At 45.0% G+C, this 23,966-nt stretch overlaps 1 protein-coding gene across 6 annotated transcripts in view; it reads left to right on the plus strand.

The window, feature by feature from the left end:
- The window catches only part of LOC124034504 (cAMP-specific 3',5'-cyclic phosphodiesterase 4D-like), a 337,787-nt gene that overhangs the window by 309,540 nt on the left and 4,281 nt on the right, over window positions 1-23,966 (plus strand). For all 6 annotated transcript variants that reach the window (XM_046347779.1, XM_046347780.1, XM_046347784.1 and 3 more), the window contains 5 exons: window positions 1,640-1,676; window positions 1,865-1,941; window positions 2,505-2,554; window positions 9,834-9,946; window positions 23,870-23,963. In XM_046347779.1, the coding sequence (XP_046203735.1) occupies window positions 1,640-1,676; window positions 1,865-1,941; window positions 2,505-2,554; window positions 9,834-9,946; window positions 23,870-23,963 (371 nt within the window). The remainder of the gene's footprint in view (window positions 1-1,639; window positions 1,677-1,864; window positions 1,942-2,504; window positions 2,555-9,833; window positions 9,947-23,869; window positions 23,964-23,966) is intronic.

A 23,966-nucleotide genomic window follows, 5' to 3' on the forward strand; every position in this document is an offset into this window, starting at 1 on the left:
GGTGCAGTGAAGTGTATATATAGTAAAGCGTCTGCTAAATGGCATATATATTATTATTATTAAGTGTGTTGTTTTACAGGATCAACCATAGTAGTTACTCTGGAGGACAACTGTTACTCTGGGGGCCAACTGTTACTCTGGAGGCAAACTGTTACTCTGGAGGCAAACTGTTACTCTGGAGGCCAACTGTTACTCTGAGGGCCAAATGTTACTCTGGGGGCCAACTGTTACCCTGAGGGCCAACTGTTACCCTGAGGGCCAACTGTTACCCTGAGGGCCAACTGTTGATCTGAGGGCCAACTGTTGATCTGAGGGCCAACTGTTGATCTGAGGGCCAACTGTTACCCTGAGGGCCAACTGTTACTCTGAGGGCCAACTGTTACTCTGGAGCTTATCATTAATGTACTGTAAAATTAGAAACCAATGTCTTTGCTATCTTACACTGACATGAATCCCAAACACAGTATATTGGACTAAATTACTTTGTTTTCTAGGGAAACAAACATAGGGAACATAGATGTCTCTAAGGAAATAATTTACTGACAGAATCTTATTGAAATGTCTTTGGTGCCTCTATGTAAACAGTTCTGTCTGCAGATAAAAAATAAATAAATCATGCCGGGTACTAGCTAACACAAATCAGTGTTAGGGGCTGGGGGAGGGAAGACAGGAGGAGAGGGAAGCTGGAATGCAACCTCTAACCTAATCTCTCTCTCTCTCCCTCCCTCCCCACTCGTACTCTCTCTCTCACGCTCTCTCTCAATTCAATTTAAGGGGCTTTATTGGCATGTGAAACATCTCTCTATCTCTCTCTCTTTCGCTTGTCCTCTTTTTCAAGCTCTGTAAATGTATTTTCCCCTTTACTGAAAAGGTACGATATAGAAGAATGTTATGGAGAAATAGAGGATTGAGACGCCTCTGTAATAGTTTACTAGTTTACTTCTATGACCATAACTACTACTGCTGCTAATGAAATGCCAGTGATACAATAGTGTACACAACCTTGGAACAGGTGATTTTTCTTCATGTCTATTTCTTCCTCCCATTCCCGCCCTCCCTCTTTCTCTAAGTTCAGAGGGCAGTGTTTGTGGCACATTCCACCCTAGTCTCCTAGGATGACAGGGCATGATGCCACCCCCTTACTTTGTGCCCTCAGACTTGTGGCAGCACAGGAAGTAGGTGGGGATTGGGGGAGAAGGTGAGGAGGGGTTGGGAGGATTGCACACTGTTTTACACCCACAGGAATCTAGGGAGACAGTAACTTAGAAGGAGAGGAGGAAAGAGTTTTCTTGCGGTCATTGTGACCAGTGTCAGAATTTAGGAGCTGCCATGCGAGTCAGAGAACTGGGGGGTCCACTCTATTGGCATGTTCCTGGCTCGTGGTAAAAAGTGAAAGTGCATAGAGTCAATGAAGAAGCAGATATGTTTATAGATATATCCATAATATAGCCTAGTAGACTTGCCATATATCCATGCTACACGTACTGCCATAACATGGCTGGAGTCATTTCCTCTTTGTCACCGAGCCGGGCGGAAATGTGGAAATTTGAAGGTCATGTTTAGATCTGTGTATAAAAGTTTGTCCAGGTGTGTCAAAAAATAAAATGTAACCTCTCTTTATCTTGTTCTCTTTTTGCAGTCATGGCGACGATATGATTGTAACACCATTTGCACAGGTGAGCAATGGCACACATGCTAAACAAGTTGTATCGGGTTGTTTTGCTGGCTAATTCCTTGGGGAAACCACAGTAGAGTATGTTATCATGATATTGTGCAATAGACACAGGCCCATTGTTCAATCACTGTTCAAATGTGTGAGATTATTTTGAGGGTTTTAATGTTAATCTGTCCTGATCTCCTTCAGGTTCTGGCCAGTCTAAGAACTGTACGAAATCATTTTGCTGCATTAAGCAATTGTTCACAAGACAGAGCGTCCAACAAGTAAGTCCTCAGAAGCATACAGTGTATACACAATGAATCTGTATTTACTGCTGTGTAGTAGTTGAAAGCAAGGCACCCAAATAACCCATTTATTGCCAAATATTACTGTTGTTTTTATTTTTTGGGACTATATATATGTATTTATATGATGATATCGCAAAATGAAGTCTCCTGCTATGGTGTTTTGTTAAAAATGGCTTCAGTATTCCCCATACCATCTCCCTTTGGTCTGCGCGCTATACCGCCAGGCACTTGCTGCATTTACACAATGTGGTGGAGAAGACGTGAATGTCACTCATTTGCTGTAGTTCTCCCCCTACTGTTCTTGACTGGGACTACAACAATATTGCTCCAGTTCAACGTGAGATCTGTGATGAATGAGGACTGATTCAGCTGAACAGGGAACGTTGCAGTATATTGACCTCTGTTAGTGAGACAAAGAGGGGGGAAAAGAGAGGGGGAAGATAGATAGGAGTTCGATAGGGGAGAGATAGGAGGATAGGGCAGTAGTGTTGTTTTGGGAGGAGATGTATCAATGTGAGTTTTGCTTCTCCCCACACCAGGAGATCACCCATGTGTAATCCACCACCCATCACCAAGACCACCTTCACAGGTACGCTGATAGTCTTTAAGTGTGGTCTTTGTGTATATTTGTGTGTGTGTGTGTGTGTGTGTGTGTGTGTGTGTGTGTGTGTGTGTGTGTGTGTGTGTGTGTGTGTGTGTGTGTGTGTGTGTGTGTGTGTGTGTGTGTGTGTGTGTGTGTGTGTGTGTGTGTGTGTGTGTGTGTGTGTGTGTACTGTATGAATATGTTGATACAATTGAAAGGAGGGAGAGAAAATGCTCTACCATTCTACAGCAATATTGTCTATTCTATTAGCTGTGGAAAAGGCAAGAGGCCTTGATGATGGTGTCATCGCATTCTGATATGACAGATGGGGGATGGGAACTGTCAGACCAGAGACGGAGGATGATGACACAGACATCCTTTAGGGGGAGCCAAACAATAGGACACTGGATAAAAGCCATCCATGTTTAGAATAGATATGCTTCTAGCTACAGTATAGCACAATGGGAACCAAAAACCATATAGGCTGCAGGACAGTGGTTAGCAACCCTGGTACAGTACGACCAGCAGGACTGTTTGACTTGTGGTTCATCTGTCTGTCTGTCTGTCTGTCCGTCCGTCCGTCTGTCTGTCTGTCCGTCCGTCCGTCTGTCCGTCTGTCCGTCCGTCTGTCCGTCTGTCCGTCTGTCCGTCTGTCCGTCTGTCCGTCTGTCCGTCTGTCCGTCTGTCTGTCTGTCTGTCTGTCTGTCTGTCTGTCTGTCTGTCACTTAGCCTTTTGTGTAAATGCTTCTGTGCCCAAGTGCTGTCAGGCGCCATGCTCCATCCCCTGACTGATAGCTCATAGCCAGTCCCTACATTCCACACAGGCCTATGGGATCCTGCTAGCATCAGGTCGCTGCTGTACGTCTGTGGCTGTGCTTAGCAGGACAGTGTGGCCCCTCACCTTTAACTACCCACTGTAGCAGTGACCTGGGTATACAGTGATAGGAGGTCAGTAGAATGACATCTAAATCAGTGTGTCTAGGGACCGGGAATTCACAAGCAATGTACTCAATTACCCAGCGCCAACCAACAGAACAGTGAAATGACTATATCAAATTAGCTTTCATATTGTACTGTAATCTATAAAATACAGATTGTGGGTAGCCTTTGTCAAAGAGGAGAGGAGAGTCATCCACTTTTTCTTCAGCATAGGGCTTCTCTCTCAGGTGTTTTTAGGGAGAGGTGATAGGGTGAGGCGACAGGGATAGAAGCCCAGTGGACCAGAAGAGATCTGTTCTTGAAGGGCTCCTCTCCTTGCCCTCTAGCACTATGTACGGCTGGCAGTTTGGCAGGGTGAGCAGCCAACCGTGGTAGTAGGTCCCATGTTCTGTTAGTTGGTCCTGTAGTAGGGCCTATACTCTGTTAGTTATTCCCATACTCTGTTAGTAGGTCCCATACTCTGGTAGTAGGACCCATACTCTGATAATAATAGGTCCCATACTCTGTTAGTAGTTCCCATACTCTGTTAGTTATTCCCATACTCTGTTAGTAGGTCCCATACTCTGTTAGTAGGTCCCATACTCTGTTCGTTATTCCCATACTCTGTTAGTAGGTCCCATACTCTTGTTAGTTATTCCCATACTCTGGTAGTAGGACCCATACTCTGATAGTAGGTCCCATACTCTGTTAGTTATTCACATACTCTGTTAGTAGGTATTGTAGTAGGTCCCATACTCTGGTAGTAGGACCCATACTCTGATAGTAGGTCCCATACTCTGTTAGTTATTCACATACTCTGTTAGTAGGTCCCATACTCTGTTAGTAGGTCCCATACTCTGTTAGTAGGTATTGTAGTAGGTCCCATACTCTGGTAGTACGTCCCATTCTCTGGTAGTAGATCTTGTAGTAGGTCCCATACTCTGGAGGTAGGTTGTGTAGTAGGTCCCATACTCTGGAGGTAGGTTGTGTAGTAGGTCCCATTCTCTGGTAGTAGGTCATGTAGTAGGTTCCATACTCTGTTAGTAGGTCATGTAGTAGGTCCCATGCTCTGTTATTAGGTCATGTAGTAGGTCCCATACTCTGTTAATAGGTCATGTTGTAGGTCCCATACTCTGTCTATAGGTCCCATATTCTGATAGTATGTCCCATTGTCTCACACAACACTCTCCTATCTACCCTGGAACATGCGTAGAACACAATGTATGATGAATTGACGACATTGCACTATATTTAGATCTGATCAGAGTGCATCCATTATGGGCTATAAAAGAGACCTTGAGTCATCAGCTTGATTGTTTGAGTGTATTGACTACTTGTAATTCATGCAGAGGTCTGTGCTGGCCAGGCAGTGCCATCCTGTTGAGACAGACAATAAGGAGGTGATTTATAACAGTCTAAATGGGACATAGAGAGGCCAGTGGGGCATTAGACGAGCCCTGCCATGAGTCCCACATGACATTTAGGCTGGTCTCTTCCACATTTGTCCCCATCCCTTCCATCTCTATCTATTAGTTTATCAGACATCCATCGATTGGTTGGTGTTTGAAGATGGCTAATTTTAGAGCGGGCTAAGAATACACTGATGAGCAGAATAGACCAATGAGGAGTGATGTAGGTTTATGAACTCTGAGCTCTGAGAGACAATAGTGCTGGTCTAGTAGTAAGCCACCTGCTGTGATCCAGACTAGGTGGTGAGGGAGTAAAAACAGTTGACACTTTATTCATTGTGATCTGATGTGCTTCACTTAATAGGGACAGACAGCATCCTGGATAATTGCATTGTTGTTATCATCGTAGTTATAGAAGAACAACATAGTATAAGGGACAAAATATTGCCATGTAATAATAATATACATTTTTAGCATATCCCAACTCTCCCTGAGACACCCTCGGCGAGTGGGGTCACAGCCTTGGTCTGCCATTATCAATGGCAACCCTGGGAGGGTTAAGTGCCTTGCTAAAGGGCACATAAACAGATGTTTCACCTTGTCGACTCTGGGATTCCAACTGATGACCATTCAGTTACTAGGCCCGTCGCTAACCACTAGGCTACCTGCCGCCAGGTGTATATCTCTCGAAGAGTTTCCTTCTAGTTTTATATCTTGAAGATTGGACATCAAATATAATGGAATCAAACCAAACACAATGATGATGATGGTTATGATAATTATGATTTCCAAAGCAATGACAACATACATTAGTTTAGAACAGCAACATGTCCCTGATGGCGGTATGTACAGCATTACCCTTCTCCCACTTCCAGTCCCAGTCCAGCTCCAGTGTTCCTATCTGCTCCGGTCCAGGGTTTGGCAGCAGCCTGCCATCTGTGCAGCAGAGTAGTCTCTCGTGCACTGGTGTCTGATGTCGCACTAGGCATGAGAAGAATGTCATTGACGTCAGTGCAGTCCCTGTCAGAGAGAGTGGCACCCCACCCACTGATACCAAATCAGAAAGGGAGAGAGATAATGAGAGAGGGATATCGAGAGAGGAAGAGAGATAACGAGAGAGGGAGAGGAAGAATGATACACAGAGGGAGGGGGGGGGGGGGAAAGGAGGAGGGGGGATGAGTGGCAGAGAAATGTTAAAGAGAGGGTGAGGGAGGGGGCAAAGAGGAAAAAGTAATGCAATGCCGATGTTTGTGAGGGTTGTGAGTTATGTTGGGAATATTACTGTACATGTGGCACACACATACGCACACACACTCCATTGCCCTCCACACTGCCCTTTCCCACCTTGACAAAATGAATACCAACGTGAAAATGCTGATCATTGACTACAGCTCAGCGTGCAACACCATAGTGCCCTATGGTGAGGGTTAAGTGCCGGGCCTACTCCAGGTGGTGAGGGTAAGCAACAACACATGCGCCACACTGACCCTCAACACAGGGCCCCTCAGGCCCTGTTCACCCACAGAGTCTGCTGACGACACAACGGTGGTAGGCCTGGTGGTGGTAGGTCTGATCACCGACCGCAATGAGACAGCCTGCAGGGGGAGGTCAGAGACTTAGCAGTGTGTTGCCAGGACAACAACCTCTCTCTCAGTATCAGTAAGACCAAGGAGCTGATCGTGGACTACAGGAAACAGAGGGCTGAGCACGCCCCAATTTACATCGACGGGGCTGTAGTGGAGCAGATCGAGAGCTTCAAGTTCCTCGGTATCCACATCACTAAGGATCTATCATGGTCCAAACACACCAGCACAGTCGTAAAGACGGCACGACAACGCCTCTTCCGCCTCTGGAGGCTGAAAAGATTTGGCATGGACCCTCATCCTCAAAAAGTTCTACAGCTGCACCATCGAGAGCATCTTGACTGGCTGCATCCCCGCTGGTATTGTAACTTCTCGGCATCCGACTGGAAAGGCACTACAGAGGGTAGGTGTGTATGACCCAGTACATCACTGAGGCCGAACTCCCTGCCATCCAGGACCTCTATACCAGGCAGTATCAGAGGAAGGCCCAAAAAAACTGTCAAAGACTCCAGCCACCCAAGCTACGGGCTGTTCTCTCTGCTACCGTACGTCAATACTTCCTGTATATAGCCATGCTATTTTTACTTGTTATTTGTATTTATTATTCACTGTGTCATTGTTTCATTTTTTTAAATGTTATTTTACCTTAACTTTATCTTATCTTTAACTCTGCATTGTTGGACCCTTTGTTGGACCCGTAAGTAAGCATTTCACACCTGTTGCCTACGAAGCATGTGACAAATAAAATGTGATTTGATTTGAATGTTCTTTACTTTGCGCCAGCTGTATTACTGTACATTAGTTCATAATCAGACACACTCCAGTGCCTACAGTATGTGTGTTTCTTAATCCCCAGCTGATTGCTCTCTCGGTATGCTTTAGTTTCCACATGGTGTAAAGCAACATATCTAGGGTTGCAAAGCTACTGGTAATTTACCAAAGTTACCGGAGTCTTCAGTCATTTTGGTGATTAACAGAAAATCTATGGCAATCTATCGTAACGTTGGTAATTTATACTCGAATAACTTATTAAAAATGTATTCATTCATATATAGTATTCATTATTTTATATCTGTGTCCATTTTGTCTATGAGTTTATAATGGATAGACCTTATGATTCAAGAGAAAATAGCCAAATGAATGAAAAAAACATATAATCAACAATGGCATTGTTTTCAACTATTGACAACTATTGACTTTTTTCACAACTGCCACCAGTTTGACGCCAAAACATTGACAGCAAATACATATTGACATAGTAAAAAAGTGTGTTTACATTTTTTTTAAAGGATATTTCATGACGAAACCGTTATTAAACGCCAATGTTATTCACTAAATTGATGGTTTATATTTGTTGTTTATAATGTTTTACAGCTTTGTCATTCTACTTTTTTTGTCATCTTAGTTAATTATTTCATATATTTTACATATGATAAGGCCAGAGATAATTACAGACACGTGATAATCTGCAATACCCTAAAGGGCTGCTAGATGTATTTTGATAAATTACATCAAATCTGGTAGTTTACTAGGAAACTTAGACAGTCTCCAGTAATATATCCTGCCTTGGCAACCCTAACCATATCCCATTGCCTTAAAAGTTCTCCCCAATCCTAATTTAGACAATATTAATATTAATTGGCTTTTGAGGTGACACATTTTATTCATGTATGACTTGCATACATTTGCAGTGGAAATAGGGAATATGGGTTACAATAGGAATTAAAATGATTTGATACACTGTTATTTCAGGTTTGAAAGGGGTTAGAATAGACTTCTGACACCTCAACCATGACATTGTTTGAAACTGTCTGTCTTCACCCGTATTATTTAGACTGTTCCTTTTGAAAAAGCTTCTAGTTCACTGTCAGACATCTGACTCAGGCACATACTGCATGGTACATCTCTTCTTCTCTGTCTCTCTCCTTATCTGTACATCACCCCCCCCCCCTCTCTGTAGAATGGATACACACATTGAGCTCCAGATCTACTGCCCCATACTCCAGGCCAGGCTTTCAGTGCGGCCCTCCCCTATCCACAGTGCAGTCCTCTCAGGCTTTAGGTACAAGCTCTGAGGAAGAGCATCGATCTGCCGTCTGGATACCAGGGAGGCTACACACACAGCATCTATAGGACGGAGCCCAGACACAACACACACCCATGGGATTATAAGCACTTTTGTCTCTGGATAACGTTGACGTGTAGCTTTGATGCTCCAGGGAGGCTGAGAAGGCAGAGTGATGTGTTACGTTTAGCTCTCCATCTGGCGCGTGTGTGTGTGTGGTGTGTGCGGTAAGCGCGCACCCCCCAGCAAGCCGGCCAGGCATGCTACAGTGTGCTCCCCATTGTTCCTGCCTGGAGATGAAAACCTGCTGGGTGTGAGATTGTGCTTTGGACAGCGTCTGGACCTACTGCCCCTCCTCCTCCATCCCTCATCCCTTCATCCCTCCTCTGTGCAGACATGGGCCTGCTAATTAAACTGCTCTTCATCCTGCTCCATGACTGGAATTATATATCTTCTATGGACTGTATACTGAATCTCAGACACACACATCATTGAGAGACTGGCGTTCTGTGTTGTTTTGCATTTGTGTGTATGTATGCGAGTGTATGTCTCTGTTTTATTGTTTAATGTATCAGATCTGAACCTAAAGGCCACCCTCCATATTCCCTGTCTCAGCTGTGATTTTAACTGAGGCACACTCAACAGCCTTCCTGCTCTGTAACGCTGGATGCTCATGTAAAGGACGTCACGCTGCTTGCTTAGTGAGTACCACCTTCCTCCTGATTCAGCCCATATCTGGCGTGAACTCAGGACCTGTGCCTTGCTAGCACACGTGACCGCCCTCCTGAAGCGTCTTACCAGTCAGCACCACATGAAAAGCTAGCTATTCACTGGCGCAAGTGGGGACACTTCAGGCTGAGGAGTATGTTTCACACATCCCCATGTGCTACACTCCGCTCTGGTTGACCATGTTCATTCCCCGTCTCTCACGGTTCCAGGACTATACGCCCCTGCCATTCCTCCAAAGGTTTGGACAGTAGGACCTTTGGACACAGGAGGGGGGCGGGGGGTCTCTGGCTTTGAACAACCTGGTTCAGGGTGTTGGTCTCTGGGATAGGATTCAGGACTCTAGGCCCCTCTGGTCTCTCCCTATCAGGGTGTCTGTCTTGGGGTGGAAATCAGACTTGTGACTTGGCCTCTCTCACTCTCCTACTGGCCCCTCTGCACCAGTATGAAGAGTCACCCATGCGTCCACTCGGGGCATCTCAGCATCGCTGTGTGTGGGGAGGCAGACCCCGGGCCAGCAGCCTGCGCTAGGCCCCTGAAGCGCCCCTGTACTGACCCCCTGCCCCCCTGTCTCGTCCCCCCAGAGGAGGCCTACCAGAAACTGGCCACCGAGACGTTGGAGGAGCTGGACTGGTGCCTGGACCAGCTGGAGACCCTGCAGACCAGACACTCAGTTGGCGAGATGGCCTCCAACAAGGTAACGACAAGAACCTTTCACTTATGTATCATATTTAGTTTGATTTTATTTCATTTTTGTTTAAAACAGGTGAGTAATTGGATGACCAATTGTCATTTGCAATTGAGATTGTTGGCTTCCCACATGGTTGGAACAACAACAATAACTACTTTCTCTCTCTCTCTGGCCTCTTCGTGCCGCTTCTCCAAAAGTTGTATCTGTACTAATATTGGTACTAATTCATACATCTCTTTTGTATCAGTATCTGTAGCTGTATCTAGCATTGTCATGCAGGGAGGGAGGTGTGCAGGGAGTATGCTCAGCTCAGCTCTCCAGCAAGGCCTTGACGTGCTGCATGCTGATCAGCTCTGGGCTCTGCTGAGAGACTGCCTGCCTGCCTGCCTGCTGATGTCACACTCTGTGATGTCACAATAGGGGGATGGGCATGAGATACAGGAGGGGCAGGCAGACAGACAAATGGATGGGACACAGCCAGGCACAGATGGTAGTACAGCCACAGACAGACAGACAGACAGACAGACAGACAGACAGACAGACAGACAGACAGACAGACAGACAGACAGACAGACAGACAGACAGACAGACAGACAGACAGACAGACAGACAGACAGACAGACAGACAGACAGACAGACAGACAGACAGACAGACAGACAGACAGACAGACAGACAGACAGACAGACAGACAGACAGACAGACAGACAGACAGACGCACAGGCTCTACTCTGTAGCATTGTCACTCTGTAGCATTGTCGCACACACAGCTATCCCTGGTTTCCATAGCAACACACACAGGCCTGGTTGGCTTGCCGTCTCACTCCAGCACACAGTAATGGTGCTCCAATACACACACAACCATCAACCTTCAACATGGCATTTCATGACTATAACATCAAAATGAAGTATTTCATTCCGTAAATACAGAACAGTAGTATTGGATACCAGAATAGCAGTATCATTCATATATATTTGTGTTATTTTGTGCTATTCGTATATTGTGCTATACCCTGCACAGGAAGGCTTATAATAATGGCTGGAATGGAGTGAATATAATGGTATCAAACACATGGAAACCAGGTGTTTGATGTGTTTTCATACCATTCCATGAATTCTGTTCCAGTCATTACTATGAGCCCATCCTCCCCAATTAAGGTGCCCCCACCCTCCGGTGATACACAGAGTGTACAAAACATTAAAGAACAATCTTTCCGTGACATAGACTGACCAGGTGAATCCAGGTGAAAGCTATGATCCCTTATTGATGTCACCTGTTAAATCCACTTCAATCAGTGCAGATGAAGGGAAGGAGACAGGTTAAAGAAGGATTTTTAAGCCTTGCGACAGTTGAGGCATGGATTGTGTATGTGTTCCATTCAGAGGGTGAATGGGCAAGACAAAAGATTTACAGTGCCTTGCGAAAGTATTCGGCCCCCTTGAACTTTGCGACCTTTTGCCACATTTCAGGCTTCAAACATAAAGATATAAAACTGTATTTTTTTGTGAAGAATCAACAACAAGTGGGACACAATCATGAAGTGGAACGACATTTATTGGATATTTCAAACTTTTTTAACAAATCAAAAACTGAAAAATTGGGCGTGCAAAATTATTCAGCCCCTTTACTTTCAGTGCAGCAAACTCTCTCCAGAAGTTCAGTGAGGATCTCTGAATGATCCAATGTTGACCTAAATGACTAATGATGATAAATACAATCCACCTGTGTGTAATCAAGTCTCCGTATAAATGCACCTGCACTGTGATAGTCTCAGAGGTCCGTTAAAAGCGCAGAGTGCATCATGAAGAACAAGGAACACACCAGGCAGGTCCGAGATACTGTTGTGAAGAAGTTTAAAGCCGGATTTGGATACAAAAAGATTTCCCAAGCTTTAAACATCCCAAGGAGCACTGTGCAAGCGATCATATTGAAATGGAAGGAGTATCAGACCACTGCAAATCTACCAAGACCTGGCCGTCCCTCTAAACTTTCAGCTCATACAAGGAGAAGACTGATCAGAGATGCAGCCAAGAGGCCGATGATCACTCTGGATGAACTGCAGAGATCTACAGCTGAGGTGGGAGACTCTGTCCATAGGACAACAATCAGTCGTATATTGCACAAATCTGGCCTTTATGGAAGAGTGGCAAGAAGAAAGCCATTTCTTAAAGATATCCATAAAAAGTGTTGTTTAAAGTTTGCCACAAGCCACCTGGGAGACACACCAAACATGTGGAAGAAGGTGCTCTGGTCAGAGGAAACCAAAATTGAACTTTTTGGCAACAATGCAAAACGTAATGTTTGGCGTAAAAGCAACACAGCTAATCACCCTGAACACACCATCCCCACTGTCAAACATGGTGGTGGCAGCATCATGGTTTGGGCCTGCTTTTCTTCAGCAGGGACAGGGAAGATGGTTAAAATTGATGGGAAGATGGATGGAGCCAAATACAGGACCATTCTGGAAGAAAACCTGATGGAGTCTGCAAAAGACCTGAGACTGGGACGGAGATATGTCTTCCAACAAGACAATGATCCAAAACATAAAGCTAAATCTACAATGGAATGGTTCAAAAATATACATATCCAGGTGTTAGAATGGCCAAGTCAAAGTCCAGACCTGAATACAATCGAGAATCTGTGGAAAGAACTGAAAACTGCTGTTCACAAATGCTTTCCATCCAACCTCACTGAGCTCGAGCTGTTTTGCAAGGAGGAATGGGAAAAAATGTCAGTCTCTCGTTGTGCAAAACTGATAGAGACATACCCCAAGCGACTTACAGCTGTAATCACAGCAAAAGGTGGCGCTAAGAAGTATTAACTTACGGGGGCTCAATAATTTTGCACGCCCAATTTTTCAGTTTTTGATTTGTTAAAAAAGTTTGAAATATCCAATAAATGTCGTTCCACTTCATGATTGTGTCTCACTTGTTGTCGATTCTTCACAAAAATATACAGTTTTATATATTTATGTTTGAAGCCTGAAATGTGGCAAAAGGTCGCAAAGTTCAAGGGGGGCGAATACTTTCGCAAGGCACTGTAAGTGCCTTTGAACAGAGTATGGTAGTAGGTGCCAGGTGCACTGGTTTAAATGTGTCAAGAACATCAACGCTGCTGAGTTTTTCACGCTCAACAGTTTCCCGTGGTGTGTATCAAGAATGGTCCACCACCCAATGGACATCCAGCCAACTTGACACTGTGGGAAGCATTGGAGTAAACAAGCATGCCTGTGAAACGCTTTTGACACCTTGTAGAGTCCAGGTCCTGACGAATTGAAGCTGTTCTGAAGACAAAAAGGGATGCTGCTCAATATTAGGAAGATGTTCCTAATGTTTTGTACACTCAGTATGGCTATAGAGGGTTAGCAGGTTGCATCGTGTGCATTATAAAGGACTTAAGTAGAACTTGGAGTACAGGCTGGGGGTTCATAAGAGCTAGCTGGTGTAATTGCATGTACTGTATGCAATGGTGACATCACAGTTATTTTTACACAGGAGTGATGTCATTCCATAGAGGATGTTTGTTTTGGACTGATGCCCAACTGAGCATTCTACTCGATGCATCGTCATGACGATTTAATCAAAAGTGTATTACAACGGCTTGGAAATACAGTGCCGTTCTATAGGAGGAAAATAATTAGTAGGAGAACCTTGTATCATTTTGATGTCGGCAGATTGACTTTAGACGCAGTATAACCTTCGCTAGTTAGCTAAGATTGAGCGGAGGACACCAGATTTTAGATAGCTAATGTTAGCATTTCTAACTATTTTTGACTAACTTTCCTAGCTAAAGACAACATTGCCATCGGTCTAAAGTAGATTTGACGACATGATAATGCAGGCAAAGCTGTGTCCTTCTAAATATTTGACCAGTTTAGCAATGTCATCGTATTTCCAGGCACCATAGTTCACGACTTTAGGGCATCACTATTGCACAGCCGGTAGAGGGCGGCTTGAGAAGGTTCACGAGGTGACGGATGTGCAACCTATTAATGAAATTACTAGAGAGGCTATGTCATAAACGCTCAGAGTTATAAAATGGGATCAAAATGGTGGGCATATTGGTCAGGGGGAAATCCAAACTATTCTAATTGGAATGAATGGCAGTAGAAGCATATTTCAGATTTTACTTACGAAGGAAAATAAAAGTAAGGCATGTAATATATTAGAAATTGTATAACAGAATTATTACCAACCCAAAATCTTGTCATATAATTAGAAATACACTGGTTTTATACACATTTTCTGTATATATAGCCTCTAAAATATATGTAACTTTCCAAGGATACAAAATTGTTGTATCCTTGAAAAGCTGTGAGTACTATTATATGATACAATATCAGTACTTGTTGCATTTCCAACTTGTCTATCATCAACTGATCTGAGCCAGTGTATGTCTGTGGATTGACTGCATTGTTTGAATGGAATGTTGGCATATTGGCAGTTAATTAGAAAAATGTATAGAATATTCCTTTAAAAGTGGTTAGCTAGCTAACAAACATACACCACCGTTCAAAATTTGGGGTCACTTAGAAATGTCCTTGTTTTTGAAAGAAAAGCACATTTTTTGTCCATTAAAGTAACATAAAATTGATCAGAAATACAGTGTAGATATTGTTAACGTTGTAAATAACTTTTGTTGCTGGAAACGGCAGATTTTTTATGGAATATCTACATAGGCGTACAGAGGCCCATTATCAGCAACCATTACTCCTGTGTTTCAATGGCACGTTGTGTTAGCTAATCCAAGTTTATAATTATAAAAGGCTAATTGATTTTTGTTAGCACAGCTGAAAACTGTTGTTCTGATTAAAGAAGCAATAAAACGGGCCTTCTTTGGACGAGTTGTGTATCTGGAGCATCAGCATTTGTGGGTTTGATTACAGGCTCAAAATGGCCAGAAACAAAGACTTTTCTTCTGAAACTCATCAGTCTGTTCTTGTTCTGAGAAATTAAGGCTATTCCATGCGAGAAATTGCCAAGAAACTGAAGATCTAGTACAACACTGTGTACTACTCCATTCACAATACAGAGCAAACCGTCTATAACCAGAATAGAAATAGGAGTGGGAGGCCCCGGTGCACAACTGAGTGTCTAGTTTGAGAAACAGACTCCTCACAAGTCCTTAACTGGCAGCTTCATTAAAAAGTACCCACAAAACACCAGTCTCAACATCAACAGTGAAGAGGTGAGTCCGGGATGCTGGCCTTCAAGGTAGAATTCCTCTGTTCAGTGTTCTTTTGCCCATCTTCATATTTTATTTTTATTGGCCAGTCTGAGATATGGCTTTTTCTTTGCAACTCTGCCGCCTCTTCACTGTTGACGTTGAGACTGGTGTCGTTGAGACTGGTGATGTTGAGACTGGTGATGTTAAGACTGGTGATGTTGAGACTGATCAATTAGCCTTTTAAAATAAGTCAATAAGATTAGTAAGATAAGATTTAGTCAATAAGATTAATAAGATAATATTGATTTAGTCAATAAGATTCTTGCTACGTAAGCTTAACTTTCTGAACATTCGAGACGTGTAGTCCACTTGTCATTCCAATCTCCTTGCATTAGCGTAGCCTCTTCTGTAGCCTGTCAACTATGTGTCTGTCTATCCCTGTTCTCTCCTCTCTGCACAGACCATACAAACGCTCCACACCGCGTGGCCGCTGCCACCCTAATCTGGTGGTCCCAGCGCGCACGACCCACGTGGCGTTCCAGGTCTCCGGTAGCCTCTGGAACTGCCGATCTGCGGCCAACAAGGCAGAGTTCATCTCAGCCTATGCCTCCCTCCAGTCCCTCGACTTCTTGGCACTGACAGAAACATGGATCACCACAGATAACACTGCTACTCCTACTGCTCTCTCTTCGTCCGCCCACGTGTTCTCGCACACCCCGAGAGCTTCTGGTCAGCGGGGTGGTGGCATCGGGATCCTTATCTCTCCCAAGTGGTCATTCTCTCTTTCTCCCCTTACCCATCTGTCTATCGCCTCCTTTGAATTTCATGCTGTCACAGTTACCAGCCCTTTCAAGCTTAACATCCTTATCATTTATCGCCCTCCAGGTCCCCTCGGAGAGTTCATCAATGAGCTTGATGCATTGATAAGCTCCTTTCCTGAGGACGGCTCACCTCTCACAGTTCTGGGCGACTTTAACCTCCCCACATCTACCTTTGACTCATTCCTCTCTGCCTCCTTCTTTCCACTCCTCTCCTCTTTTGACCTCACCCTCTCACCTTCCCCCTACTCACAAGGCAGGCAATACGCTCGACCTCATCTTTACTAGATGCTGTTCTTCCACTAACCTCATTGCAACTCCCCTCCAAGTCTCCGACCACTACCTTGTATCCTTTTCCCTCTCGCTCTCATCCAACACTTCCCACACTGCCCCTACTCGGATGGTATCGCGCCGTCCCAACCTTCGCTCTCTCTCCCCCGCTACTCTCTCCTCTTCCATCCTATCATCTCTTCCCTCTGCTCAAACCTTCTCCAACCTATCTCCTGATTCTGCCTCCTCAACGCTCCTCTCCTCCCTTTCTGCATCCTTTGACTCTCTATGTCCCCTATCTTCCAGGCCGGCTCGGTCCTCCCCTCCCGCTCCGTGGCTTGACGACTCATTGCGAGCTCACAGAACAGGGCTCCGGGCAGCCGAGCGGAAATGGAGGAAAACTCGCCTCCCTGCGGACCTGGCATCCTTTCGCTCCCTCCTCTCTACATTTTCCTCCTCTGTCTCTGCTGCTAAAACCACTTTCTACCACTCTAAATTTCAAGCATCTGCCTCTAACCCTAGGAAGCTCTTTGCCACCTTCTCCTCTCTCCTGAATCCTCCTCCCCCTACCCCCTCCTCCCTCTCTGCAGATGACTTCGTCAACCATTTTGAAAAGAAGGTCGACGACATCCGATCCTCGTTTGCTAAGTCAAACGACACTGCTGGTTCTGCTCACACTGCCCTACCCTGTGCTCTGACCTCTTTCTCCCCTCTCTCTCCAGATGAAATCTCGCGTCTTGTGACGGCCGGCCGCCCAACAACCTGCCCGCTCGACCCTATCCCCTCCTCTCTTCTCCAGACCATTTCCGGAGACCTTCTCCCTTACCTCACCTCGCTCATCAACTTATCCCTGACCGCTGGCTACGTCCCTTCCGTCTTCAAGAGAGCGAGATTTGCACCCCTTCTGAAAAAACCTACACTCGATCCCTCCGATGTTAACAACTACAGACCAGTATCCCTTCTTTCTTTTCTCTCCAAAACTCTTGAACGTGCCGTCCTTGGTCAGCTCTCCCGCTATCTCTCTCAGAATGACCTTCTTGATCCAAATCAGTCAGGTTTCAAGACTAGTCATTCAACTGAGACTGCTCTTCTCTGTATCACGGAGGCGCTCCGCACCGCTAAAGCTAACTCTCTCTCCTCTGCTCTCATCCTTCTAGACCTATCGGCTGCCTTCGATACTGTGAACCATCAGATCCTCCTCTCCACCCTCTCCGAGTTGGGCATCTCTGGCGCGGCCCACGCTTGGATTGCGTCCTACCTGACAGGTCGCTCCTACCAGGTGGCGTGGCGAGAATCTGTCTCCTCACCACGCGCTCTCACCACTGGTGTCCCCCAGGGCTCTGTTCTAGGCCCTCTCCTATTCTCGCTATACACCAAGTCACTTGGCTCTGTCATAACCTCACATGGTCTCTCCTATCATTGCTATGCAGACGACACACAATTAATCTTCTCCTTTCCCCCTTCTGATGACCAGGTGGCGAATCGCATCTCTGCATGTCTAGCAGACATATCAGTGTGGATGACGGATCACCATCTCAAGCTGAACTTCGGCAAGACGGAGCTGCTCTTCCTCCCGGGGAAGGACTGCCCGTTCCATGATCTCGCCATCACGGTTGACAACTCCATTGTGTCCTCCTCCCAGAGTGCTAAGAACCTTGGCGTGATCCTGGACAACACCCTGTCGTTCTCAACTAACATCAAGGCGGTGGCCCGTTCCTGTAGGTTCATGCTCTACAACATCCGCAGAGTACGACCTTGCCTCACACAGGAAGCGGCGCAGGTCCTAATCCAGGCACTTGTCATCTCCCGTCTGGATTACTGCAACTCGCTGTTGGCTGGGCTCCCTGCCTGTGCCATTAAACCCCTACAACTCATCCAGAACGCCGCAGCCCGTCTAGTGTTCAACCTTCCCAAGTTCTCTCACGTCACCCCGCTCCTCCGCTCTCTCCACTGGCTTCCAGTTGACGCTCGCATCCGCTACAAGACCATGGTGCTTGCCTACGGAGCTGTGAGGGGAACGGCACCTCAGTACCTCCAGGCTCTGATCAGGCCCTACACCCAAATAAGGGCACTGCGTTCATCCACCTCTGGCCTGCTCGTCTCCCTACCACTGAGGAAGTACAGTTCCCGCTCAGCCCAGTCAAAACTGTTCGCTGCTCTGGCTCCCCAATGGTGGAACAAACTCCCTCACGACGCCAGGACAGCGGAGTCAATCACCACCTTCCGGAGACACCTGAAACCCCACCTCTTTAAGGAATACTTAGGATAGGATAAAGTAATCCTTCTCACCCCCCCCCCCCCTTAAAATATTTAGATGCACTATTGTAAAGTGGCTGTTCCACTGGATGTCATAAGGTGAATGCACCAATTTGTAAGTCGCTCTGGATAAGAGCGTCTGCTAAATGACTTAAATGTAAATGTAAAATGATAAACTTTGATTAGCTAACACAATGTGCCATTGGAAAGCAGGAGTGATGGTTGCTGATAATGGGCCTCTGTACGCCTATGTAGATATTCCATAAAGAATCTGCCGTTTACAGCTACAATACTCATTTACAACATTAACAAGGTCTACACTGTATTTCTGATCAATTTTATGTTATTTTAATGGACAAAAAATGTGCTTTTCTTTCAAAAACAAGGACATTTCTAAGTGACCCCAAACTTTTGAACGGCAGCGTCTTATCGGTAGTGTAATATCTTATCACAGCACTGGCAAACCATGGTTGACCAACTCCCTGACCAAAATGGCTGACATTTGTCCCATTAAAAGAAGGTTAAAGTCCATTCTAGTATTCTAATTCCTAATTCTATGTTTCATTAACTGGCAACGTTGGGGAGAAGTGAACTACATGTATTTGAACTAGTTGTTACAAGGTTAAAACAGATACAACTCAAAGCTTAACAGTTTAGGCATTCATTCTGAGGGGTTAAGGTTAGGGCTTTTTATTTATTTATTTAATTTAACCTCTATTTAAATAGGCAAGTCAATTAAGAACAAATGGTTATTTACAATGACAGCCTACACCGAGCTACTTTGGGAAGACTTATAACAAAATGTTCATGGTATTCTCACGGCTTGCTAGAGCATTGTGAACTGCCATGGCGCAGTGGTTTAAGGAGTGCACTCTGACTCCAAGCCCCATGGATTGGCACCCTGTTCTGGGCCATCGTTTTTATTTTTTGATGAGCGCCGAAAAAGGCATATACTGTATCAATGTTCTCATCACCTTTTGATACATCTGAAATCGCTGTCTATTTCTAGTGAGCACCTTGTATTTTTCAGCCACCTATTTGATTATGTCAGACTCACATGTCATTATTGTCTCTGATCTACCCTGAGATTGTAGAAAGACATATTGGTTATTGATAGCAAAGGGCATGTTGTATTAATAATGGACATATGTCATTATGTGGAATCATGTGTAAACTGTGTGTGTGTTTGTTGTACATGTTGTTAGCTTTTACATGCACACAAAAAAGTGAGAAAACAAACAATAGCTCTAGATATGAGATCCATTTGATTGGGTCTATATTCCATAGGGAATTCCTATTTTGGGTCCCACTTCAAATTACATACAAGTCTCAGCTAAACATGGTGTGATTTCTACCCAAAGGTGTGTGTTCACACCTCTTCGCTGAGCTATCAATAGCATACCGGCTAGCTAGCTGACCGTGTGTGTGTGTGTTTGCGTGTGTGTGTGCACATGCATTTGTACGTGCGTGGGTGTTTTGTGGGCCTGTGACGGCCTGTTCTTAGTCTCTTGGACCCAGGCAGAGGCGCTATATCTCTCTCGACGGGTGACCAGCAGTCTCATCTGTTCCAGCAGCTGAAACTACCCACATTCCATTCTGGGCACCTTTGGGGACACAAGGTGTAAAGTAATCTGAGACACGACAGTACCCTCACACTGATATAGTGGCTCTGTCTGTCTACCATCTACTGAGGCTATTTTGGTTGTTCCAAATTCCCTATATAGTGCTTAGTTCTTTTGACCAAAGGACAAAGCCATGGTCTCATAGTCAAACAAATGGAATCCAGCTTCATGTATGACCCTTAGTGAAGTGGCATGCACTATTCTCTATGCTGTACTAACTGTTCCAGACAGTCCAGTGATGCTCATGACTTGTGAAAGTTTAATGGGATTTAAACATGTAGTTTTCTCCCAGGAAATTTGCCTGAATTATTTTCAGTGTGAATATTGCATGACCAAGATGAGACAATCTCCGCTTCCAGCAAATGTCTCACAGATTACCTCAGCTAGATGACACACACACAGCACAAGCAAACAGTATGTCCCCATCCCGCTGTACTGCACAATTTCTTTTTAAATATGGGGAAAAAAACTCCTCAGAGGACTAACTTCCAACCTCGACCTCAACCAATTACACAGAAGGATGAGCTCACTCTGCTCCTGTCCAGCCAATTAGCTGTGGTGATGAGCTCACTGTTTTCCCTTTCCTCTCCCTGATAGGCTGTGTGTGTGGTTGAGGGCAGCAGCCGTGTGTGTGATAGACAGGCAGAAGCAGCCTTATTTACAAACCATTGACAGGAGATCTTCTCGCTCCACGAGCACCAGCAGCATCCAAGCATCCTCCTCTCACTTCATCTATTATTCACACACCCCAGCTGTGTGTGTGTGTGTGTGTGTGTGTGTGTGTGTGTGTGTGTGTGTGTGTGTGTGTGTGTGTGTGTGTGTGTGTGTGTGTGTGTGTGTGTGTGTGTGTGTGTGTGTGTGTGTGTGTGTGTGTGTGTGTGTGTGAGAGAGAGAGAGAGGATGCTCTCATCAGAGCCGCGGGCACCTACACTCTGTCCCCTGCTACCCCAGAGTGCAGTGCCCCAGTCAGGATCCTGGACTATTGCTTTCCCAATAGGGAGGAACGGAGCAGATATGACGGACTGTGTTCAGTGGATGGACCTGCTGTACACCTCAAAGCTCCTCTTATTCATGGACTCTGTGCTCTTGCTGTATTGAGCTGCTTTTGCTGGTGGTCTCTCTCGCCTGTTTTTCTGTGCTGTAGCTGGCTCAACTCTGCCTGTTCTCTTTATATTTGGACCACATATTTTGTTTTTTCAAAATGCCTGAGGCCAACTACCTGCTCTCTGTGTCCTGGGGATATATCAAGGTAAGATGTGAGGTGGATTTTATTATTCTAATACTATTAATATATTGTTTTCTGAAAAGCAGCCATCATTCCTCTGATGAGGTGAGAATGATGTCATTACCAGACAAAGGAAAAGCAGGCCTGTCCCTGACATCCACTTGAACTTTGTTTATTTGAGCTGTAAATATAGAGACAAAGGTGTTATGTGACATAATCCATGTGTACTTCTGGCATTATAAATAAATGTAAGTGTGGCTGGGTGTGTCGTCTGCAGCTCCCCCCAGTTGGTGTGATAATGGTGTTGCTCTCAGTGCCGGCTACAGATGTCTCTATGGAACAGTATGTCCACATGACTTATAGCTTATAGCTTACAGGGACTAGTTTTGGTATGAAATGCAGGAAAGGGGATTTGCTGTGTGGGAAAGGGTGGCATTGAGTGCATTGGTGAATATCAAAGGCATGTATCAACGGCAGTCACTTTCTAGAACAAAGATAATTTTGCTTTGGGTACCAAAATAATTGCAGCGACTCAATTGTAAGGAAGGGAAGATTCAAGCTTCACCAACATGTCCAGCGATACAGCGATGTTCAGCACTTTGTTCCACACTCATATACACAGTGTATGTCTGTTTGATCATTGGATAAGGTCGCTTGAAGGTGTTGAGTTCAAATCCCTTAGTTTGGCCAGGCTAACGCGGGGTCAACAATTGCCAGGTTTAGAATGAAATGTAAATGTTGTCAGCACTACAGTTGAGGACAGCAGATGCTAGGGCTGGAAAATTGCCAGCGACATCACGATACGATATTCTCATGATTCTCACGATTTTACTATGATTTTGACATTCAAAACAAATTGCTGTCAATACCTGCTGCAGAGAGACAATAGAGAGCATGAGAAAACAAGTGATCAGTCAGGGAAGTAATAGTGCTAAAAACATGTTGGCTCACTATTTTAAAAGAATATGGAGAACCAGCTATAGGATGAAAGATATCGGAGTTTTGGTGCAGGTACAGCCGACTAGCGCTAGCTAACGCTACCTACAGTAGCCCAAAAAAAATGTGATTTTATTAATCAATACTTGGAGACAAATATCGATAAAATATTGTCCCAAAATAATATTGTAGTATCATATTGTAATAGTAGACACTCTTAGAAATATCACTATAGGCTATTGGGCTTTATCTACTTGCGATGGGATATTGTAGCTAAAACTAATTTACAAATTATAGCCTATATATGTGTGAAACTATATACATATAACTAAATACAGCCTTCATATAGCCTTCTGTGTGCTTAACCAAATACATTTGTGGGTTGGGACCGCTGATGTAGCTGTGGTGAGAGAGCGCTGCGGGAAGGTGTGATAAAATGTCTAATTTTACGGAACTGATTCGCAGCGCTCTCTGAAGCCTTCAGCCTGGTTTCGCAATCACTGTTTTTTAAGAGTTCAGCTACAGATTCCTCTGAATGTCCTCCAAATCGAAGGCCAAAGCTAAATTTGGGTCTGCCATTCCAGAGGGCGAGACTGAGGGAGAGTGGGAGCAAAGGACAGGGAGAATGAAAATGGGTGACGGAGAATTGGGTCACTGATTACATCAGAACTGTTGCTAGCAGGGGGGTGCAGCAGGTATCTCACCTGATCTGTACTCCCTTCAACCTCTCAACTGTGTGTGTGTGTGTGTGTGTGTGTGTGTGTGTGTGTGTGTGTGTGTGTGTGTGTGTGTGTGTGTGTGTGTGTGTGTGTGTGTGTGTGTGTGTGTGTGTGTGTGTGTGTGTGTGTGTGTGTGTGTGTGTGTGTGTGGAGCATGCTGTAATAGTACTGATTAAAGTGTGGTGTCTCACAGTGTCTGCTGTTTCCCTTCTAAAAGACTCTCCTACCTTTAGAAATGACTTTACCCGGGGCCTCCCGAGTGGTGCAGTGGTCTAAGGCATTGCATCACAGTGCTAGAGGCATTACTACAGACCTGGGTTCATTCCCAGACTGTACCACTTTGGGAGTTCCAAAGGACAGTGCACAATTGGCCCAGTGTCGTCTGGGTTAGGGGAGGATTTGTCAGGTGGGGATTTAACTTGGCTCATCACACTCTAGCGACTCCATGTGGTGGGCCGGGTGCCTGCAGGCTGACCCCGGTCGCCAGTTGAACAGTGTTTCCTCTGACACGTTGGTGCTTCTCAGTTAAGCTGGTGGGTCATTTTTCGAAGTGACTCCACTTTTGTCTCTCCCGAGCCTGTTGGGGAGTTGCAGCGATGAGACTAGAACGGGGTGTAAAATAACAATAAAAAATATATATAAAATATGACTTTGGCCCTCAATGGCAGATATGGCCATATAGAATCCTCCAATTTGTGCTTCAGGATTCCACCAAGTTAACTTAAATCATACAAAATCATGATTGACACATCCAGTGCAGAATGTAACTCCATATTTATTTCCTGGTACACTGCACACTGTAACCCCTTCTCTCTGTGTCTGTGTGCGTGTGCGTGTGCGTGTGTGTGTGTGTGTGTGTGTGTGTGTGTGTGTGTGTGTGTGTGTGTGTGTGTGTGTGTGTGTGTGTGTGTGTTGCAGTTCAAGAGAATGTTGAACAGGGAGCTCAGCCACCTGTCTGAGATGAGTCGCTCAGGGAACCAGGTGTCAGAGTTCATCTCCAGCACCTTCCTGGGTG

This window comes from Oncorhynchus gorbuscha, linkage group LG04 (genome assembly GCF_021184085.1).
Source record: "Oncorhynchus gorbuscha isolate QuinsamMale2020 ecotype Even-year linkage group LG04, OgorEven_v1.0, whole genome shotgun sequence".
In the NCBI taxonomy this organism is placed as follows: domain Eukaryota; kingdom Metazoa; phylum Chordata; class Actinopteri; order Salmoniformes; family Salmonidae; genus Oncorhynchus; species Oncorhynchus gorbuscha.